Here is a 7,408-nt window from a genome sequence, read left to right as displayed (position 1 = left end):
TCAAATAAAATACACAGTGCTATGTAAAATACACAGAGCATAGAGAAAGTAATGCATTTATTTTGTTTTATTCTTATTGCATGGGCATAGGTGTTGACACAGTTTCCAAAAGTAGGCAGACTATTCTTTTTCATCTCCGTGAGTGATGGTATAGCAGAGAGCTTTGTAATCCAGGTTTCCTGCTGCATCAATAGGAGAACTCTGGAACATCTGATCGATCTGCACATCAACAGGGAGAAATATATATAGTTAGAACTGGGGGCAACAGAGACACCTCTCACCAGTCTACCTAATGTGATCCTGGTCACACCTTGAAACGTTTGGTTGCATTATGGAAAACAGGCATCCTAAAAGCACTCAGGGCTGATTTCCTTAGGAATGGATAGGTTTGATCTTCTTGCAGTCCATGGGACTCTCAAGAGTCTCCTCCAGCACCAGAATTCAAAAGCATCAATTCTTCGGCGATCAGCCTTCTTTATGGTCCAGCTCTCACTTCCATACATCACTACTGGGGAAACCATGGCTTTAAGGCCCGTATAGTTAAAGTTCTGTATAGTTAAAGCCATGGTTTTCCCAGTAGTGATGTATGGAAGTGAGAGCTGCACCATAAAGAAGGCTGCTCGCCAAAGAATTGATGCTTTTGAATTCTGGTGCCGGAGGAGACTCTTGAGAGTCCCATGGAATGCAAGAAGATCAAACCTATCCATTCTTAAGGAAATCAGCCCTGAGTGCTCACTGGAAGGACAGATTGTGAAGCTGAGGCTCCAATAATTTGGCCAACTCATGAGAAGACTCCCTGGAAAAGACCCTGATGTTGGGAAAGATGGAGGGCACAAGGAGAAGGGGACAACAGAGAATGAGATGGTTGGACAGTGTTCTCGAAGCTACCAGCATGAGTTTGACCAAACTGCGGGAGGCAGTAGAAGACAGGAGTGCCTGGCGTGCTCTGGTCCATGGGGTCATGAAGAGTCGGACACGACTAATCGATTAAACAACAAATAACAAGCCAAGTATAAATGATTTTGGGTAAATAGAACATACAAACCTCTTCAGCATTGAACTTGTCACCTTGGGACATCATTAAGCGTTTAATACTGTAGAAGAGACACAGAGAAAATTACCTTGTTTATGAAAAGGCTGGCATGAGTCATTGTTAAGATCTCACTTCTTTAACCAGAAACTGCAGCCGAAGCTTTCCCTATGGTTACAAGTTGTGATTAAGGAGGAAAGACCTTAACTATCATGGATTTAGACCAACTGGCTAAAACAACTGGCAGTGATCTACCCATTGTCATTGGGGGGGGGGAGGCCAAAGTTGTTGAGCTTTCTTTAGGAAGGCGAGGTCTTAAAACACAGTAAGAAGCAGGCGCAGCAAAACAAGCAAGTTTCTTGCCACTAACGACTGCCCATTGCACATAACAGTCAGACAGAGCGAGGACGGCGGGGGCAGAGACTTTTAACACAATACTTCCTTAAACCAGTGATTGGAAGGGAACCCGGGATCGACCACGGTTGGACAACGCTGATTTAGACAGTACACAAGCTCCTCTCTGGGAGACAGCCTATTTGTATGGTCACGAATTAATTTTGCCTTAACCATAACATGGAAGCCAGGCCAATGTATGTGGTGTAATATTGGCAGGCTTAAGGAGTAGAAAGGTAGGGCCAAACTACATGCAACAGCAATGGATCTAAGCATTTCACTGTGGCTCTGCTCCCGAGTGTGTAAAGTAAAAACGGGGTGCCGTTCCAAATTGCAAAATGGTCAAGGCATTCTGAACCCTCACCCCATCTGCCACATATTCCCACAGCCCTTCCCCGCAACATTTTAACTCCTAGCTGGGCTCATTTCCAACTCAAAGCTTGGATGTGGGGCCGAAATGCCTTTGGGGAACGGCCTGTGGTAGGGGAAAGGGGTCTGCGGGGGAAAGGTTTTGTCACCTCCTACCCATAACTCCTTTTGCATGCTTGTGCACTCTACAGGTAATTGGAGCAGAGCCATTGGCAGAACCCCCTGCTTGGCAGGGGGTTGGACTCAATGGCCCTTGTGGTCTCTTCCAATTCTATGATTCTATGATTCATTTTTAAAGCCAAGGGTCTGCCGCTGTCCCCGCAACTTGGTCCTTAGCAGACAATATGAGCTGTCCACCGGCCAACAGGGGTTCTGCTTAGGTAGCTAATACTTACTAATCCTTGTTAAGGTTTCCTTTACCCTCTGGGTCAAACATTTTAAATGCGTTCAATATGGTCTCTTCAGTGTCCGTACCTGCAGAAAATAATGGGGTACAGCTGAAACTAGGCTGGTCATGCTATTGCTTCTGAGCAATAGAGAACCCCATTTAAAACTGGATACTCCAGAAAGAAAAGTATTAACAGGAATCTCTTGTCTGTGGGGATTTTCCTACTCTTCCTTTCAAATGGGGGGGGGGGGGACTGCAGAAAAGATGAAAGAACCACAGGGAAAATACAGGATGACAATGATTTGATGATGTTATTGTGCAGATACCCTATAAAAAGAGGGAACGAAGAGTCAAAGCAGCCCAAGGTAAGAGTGCTTTAAGCTTGTTTTGGATTTATGGGGAGTTGTCTTGTGTAACTTTCTGGATAACGTAACCAAAAACCCCAGGAAGAAGACAAAAACCTCAAATGCAATCAGATTGGCTACTTTAAAGCTTTCAGCCTTTCATTTTAATTTTAACTTCTGTCCAGTGCTAAATACTGCTTTTACTGCAATAGGGAAAATAGCTCATCTGAAATGTCATGATTAGCATCACGTGCAAATTTCTGGGAGGATGTAGTTTTAATAAGAGAGTGTTAAACTTACCACTTAACTTTTCCCCAAACAGGTTCAAAAACATGGTAAAATTAATCGGTCCAGTGGCTTCTTTAAGCATAGATTCTAACTCTTCGTCTTTGACATTTGTTTTACCTAAAATCAAATGGAAAATAAAGGATCCATTGCATCAACAGAGCATGCATGTACCAGAATTACTTCTACTGTATATGCTTGATGGTATAGAGCTGGCTTCCTCAAACTTGGCCCTCCAGATGTTTTGAGACTACAATTCCCATCATCCCTGACCACTGGTCCTGCTAGCTAGGGATCGTGGGAGTTGTAGACCAAAGTTTGAGGAAGCCTGGTATAGAGACACTGCCACCATTTGTTCAAGTGCCAGCAAAAAAAATATTTTTTAACATTCAACAGTTTCCCATTTAATCTCCCAGGCTTAAAAAAAAAGTCTATACAGTATAAAACTCAAAGAGCTCAAATTAAGAGCAATAGCAAAATTTGATTCTGAATTTCAAACCCCAGTCCTGCCTTTGAGTTAACAGGATGCATTTAGAAATGATTTTACATATGCTTACTAAGGAACAGATTTAAATGATATTATATGGGGGGGAAAACACAATTGTTACTACAAAATGGAGATTAAAAGAGGATGTGACCATTTCACAACACTTGCCTAAAGAAGCATAGGTATCTTTCAAGTCTTCTTTATCAATGAAGCCATCTCTGTTCTGATCAATTAGCGTAAAAGCCTATAAAAAGTATTTATTTATTTAGAGAGAGAGAGATAGATAGAATTGGGATATAAAACGTTGTTGTGATTAGAATAAATTACTGATTTAACATTTTGTGTTTAAGCCCAGTGTTTTCAGCATGCAGGATATTAGTCTCCAAATGAACTTTTTCTCCACTTAAGTCCTCAGAACTGGGACAACCTCAAACTACTAAGAGTTCAGGATTGCAGACTTTATTTATTCATTTTTTTTACTTGTACCGGTTTAAGTGTGATGGCTTCCCACAAAGGCTCCATAGGGTTTTAGTTTGGTGTTGTTAAGAGAATCTCCCTCACCCTGCAAGAAGAACTACAGATCCCAAATGTTCTGTAAGGAGAGGGATTGAGTTTGCAACCAGTTCATCTGTAGAATAAACATGCTTCATTCCTTAGATAACCTCCCTTTCTAACATGAAAAAACCATCAAAACAAATATTTACAAAGGTCTGTCTTGCAAACTGCATCCCAAGTTTGTGACATCAAAGGGAATACCTGCTTTCTTCCTACAGGTGTGGTCTGCATGATGATAATGATAATGATAATGATGATTATGATAATAATAATAATTGTACCCCACCCATCTGACTGGGTGCACTCCCCTTTCCATTTCATATTTCCATACATCTCAAGATTCAGGTAGCTGCAGATCCCTGATAAATATTAAGAGAAAAATACAGAACAGCGAGCCTATTTGTAATTTAGAGCCTCCCGGCCATAGACAGGGAATTTTCTTACTTCCTTAAATTCTTGAATCTGTGTCTGTTCAAAGTTGGAGAAAACATTAGAGGAAGCTCTCTGAGCACGTTTGGCTCCCCCTTCCTTCTTCTTGGTTTTTCTGCTGGCCTGAAAAGAGCAGAAAATGAACTCAGCCGGTGCAGCATAGACCCCGCATGACAATTCAGCAGCAGCAATGGCAACCCATGAACCATTATCATAGAATTGTAGTGTTGGAAGGGACCTCAAAGGTCATCTAGGCCTACCACCTGCAATGCAGGGTCCTTTTGGCCTACATGGGACTCAAAATCACAACAATAATAATAATAATGATAATATGCCCTCCATCTGACTTGAGTTGTCCCAGCCACTCTGGATGGTCCCCAACAAAATGTTAAAAACACAATAAAACCTCAACCATTAAAAACTTCCCTGAACAGAGCTGCCTTCATATATCTTGTTTATCTAAGATATGATGGGAGGGCGCCACTACCAAGAAGGCCCTTTATGGACTGAGCTATCCCATACATATTTGGACTTTTTCCAATTAACAGCCATCAAAATGTGCAGTGAGTCACAGAAGGCACACTTTAATTTAGGTACTCTTAAAACTGCCTAAATCCGAATATGTTGTTGCTGCTGTAGGTTTTTAACAAAACAGATTATATCGCCGCGCAGGCCAAACTCACCATCTCTACTCTGCCCGCCTTTCTCTGGCAAATTTTTCTTTAGAAATTGCCTCTTATATGAAGGGGAGGATCTTGTCTTTACAGCTCAGATCTCCCAAAGGAGATCTCAAACGTTTTAAGAAGCCTGAGCTCGCAAGAGCTATTCCATACATGGCAAGAACTGCAAGATACCTTCTGTTCCCCAGTGGCCGGGCAACTGTTCCTTAGACATGAACTTGCCTAGTAAGTCATTTGCTTTAAATGAAAGAGAACTAAGAGTACATACAGTGAAAAACTCTGAGATTGTTGTTATGTGTGTGCCACATTTGGATTCAGTTATCTATTATACGGCTTGCGAGAAGCGTTAATAGTGCAGACAAAACACAAGTTTTTTTAATTTTAATTAGGTAGTGCAATTCCAACCCCCTCAAATATTAAATGCACCATCCAACATAAATTAAAACATATATATTTTAGGATAATATCCAGTTGTGGAGTCCCATTTGCACAGAGTCCCACTTGAATAACACCGGATTGCAGGATCTTGAGGAACAGATCAGTGACTAGAGTGGGACTGCAAGCGGGAGAAGGGGGGGGGCAGTTTCATTGTGTTCCCTGGCAATAATTCCATTACTCAACCATTACTGCTATACTGTAAAAAAAACCCAAGAAGATCCAAAATGTTGTTAAATTTTGCAAAATTTAACAACATTTTCCTCTCTAGCAAGGGAGAGGAGGACTTGCTCACTCTTGGGCTGCCTCTGATACGCATTTTTATTTTAAAAGCATGACCGGAATAGGAATGGGAAGGGATTCTGGAAGATTTCATGACAAACCCTCTGGCTTTGCCAATGCACAAAAGTAAACGGGGATCAAAAATTCAGAACGGTAGCTGTGGCTTTCCCATAGAAATAAGTGGGACTGAGAAGTGTAATTGGGTGGATCATACCCATTACTTAGGACAAAGTAAAGCAAAAAGCATTAGGATTCATAAAACACGATCCTGATTCACAAAAGCTTCTAGGGATATTATATTTAAATAGGTTTGTGTGTGTGAACACAGTAGGATTGTTTAAAAAAAACAGCATGCAGGCAATCAATATCTGTATAATTTTCTCTCTCTTTTTCTTGTTATTTATTTATTTATTTATTTATAATTTACATAAGCTACAAACACTGAACCCAATATTGCATGGCATTTACATTAGATTTTACTGAGGGCATTACAATAGTGTATCAGTTTGAATGTCAATGACAGCAATATCCTCATTGCAGGAATTAATCTGGTAATGTTAGTTTCCATGATCCATTAACACCAAAAGGAACTTGGCTGCACCATATATTTGATAATTAAAATGATGAGCCATGTTGGAAATATCCATTAACTCTACCCTTTTAACATTCTTGCACAGTTGCTTCTTGCTATTCATATCTTTTGCTTGCAGCTGCTCATGCTAATAATATTCACTAATTATACTGTGTTATGATATTCTCTCTGGGCTTTTGGTTGGCTCTCTCTGTGTGTATCTTTAGCATCTGCTACTTCCCTGCTCTTCGGGATCCAATTTGGGAAACAATGTTCAAACAGCTTTTAAAGTCTGCATTATATAGTTATTGAAACAGCTTTCAGGCAGTAGGGGTAGATTATTAAGACAATATATTCTTCTTAAATGAGTTGTCAGAATAAGCTTCTTGCACAGACTGTTACATGAATTACCCCCACATACAATCTGTATACCTCCTAAAAGTTTGGAAGGTGCCATTCCCACTCCACCAACTACTTATAAAGGTAAAGGGACCCCTGACCTTTAGGTCCAGTCGTGACGGACTCTGGGGTTGCGGCGCTCATCTCGCTTTATTGGCTAAGGGAGCCGGCGTACAGCTTCCGGGTCATGTGGCCAGCATGACTAAGCCGCTTCTGGAGAACCAGAGCATCACATGGAAACGCCGTTTACCTTCCCGCTGGAGCAGTACCTATTTATCTACTTGCACTTCGTGTTTTCGAACTGCTAGGTTGGCAGGAGCAGGGACCGAGCAACGGGAGCTCACCCTGTCGCGGAGATTCAAACTGCCAACCTTCTAATCAACAAGTCCTAGGCTCTGTGGTTTAACCCACAGTGCCACCTGCGTCCCTCCAACTACTTATAGTACCTATTTTATTGTACTGCAGGTTCCAATAGTATATAAATTCAGCTGCCACGATTTAAGCTGGACATCCCGGGAATTACAGAAGCCTTCTGATTGGATCCCAGAATGTCCTGTTTTTTGGTCCAATACTCTGGCACAAGCCGGCTGAGCAAACGGCACTCGTTTTTTTGGTTGGATGCACTGATGGGAATCAGCTGCTAAAGAAGGCAAGGGGAGGTGTCAGATGGCTTCTGTGTGCCATCTCCTTTAAACTGCCATAGGGTGCAGACACACCATACATTAACAGCACATTTCCATCCACACACAAGATCTTGTGTT

General features: G+C 41.6%; 1 protein-coding gene across 1 annotated transcript; it reads right to left on the bottom strand.

Annotated features, from left to right (window-relative positions):
• Window positions 1-40: 40 nt before the first annotated feature.
• On the bottom strand, window positions 41-4,403 carry MYL5 (myosin light chain 5). Its single transcript, XM_083720036.1, has 6 exons — window positions 4,296-4,403; window positions 3,465-3,540; window positions 2,825-2,929; window positions 2,188-2,266; window positions 1,046-1,094; window positions 41-219 (listed from the first exon to the last, which is right to left on the bottom strand). Exons 3-6 carry the CDS (start codon window positions 2,892-2,894, stop codon window positions 121-123), a joined length of 297 nt encoding a protein of 98 aa, XP_083576162.1. The 5' UTR covers window positions 2,895-2,929; window positions 3,465-3,540; window positions 4,296-4,403; the 3' UTR covers window positions 41-120.
• Window positions 4,404-7,408: the final 3,005 nt, after the last annotated feature.

The sequence above is a fragment of the Podarcis gaigeae genome, assembly GCF_964106915.1.
Source record: "Podarcis gaigeae genome assembly, chromosome: 17".
NCBI lineage: Eukaryota > Metazoa > Chordata > Lepidosauria > Squamata > Lacertidae > Podarcis > Podarcis gaigeae.
This window is presented reverse-complemented; position numbering and strand designations above follow the sequence as displayed.

What these genes read in the sequence shown, in the direction of transcription:
- MYL5 (XM_083720036.1), bottom strand. Translation starts at nt 2,894, where the DNA reads ATGCTTAAAGAAGCCACTGGACCGATTAATTTTACCATGTTTTTGAAC. An exon ending in GGAAACCTTAACAAGGATTA is followed by an intron (nt 1,095 to 2,187) that starts GTAAGTATTAGC and finishes TCTCTTCTACAG; the next exon opens with TATTAAACGCTTAATGATGT. An exon ending in ACAAGTTCAATGCTGAAGAG is followed by an intron (nt 220 to 1,045) that starts GTTTGTATGTTC and finishes GTTGATGTGCAG; the next exon opens with ATCGATCAGATGTTCCAGAG.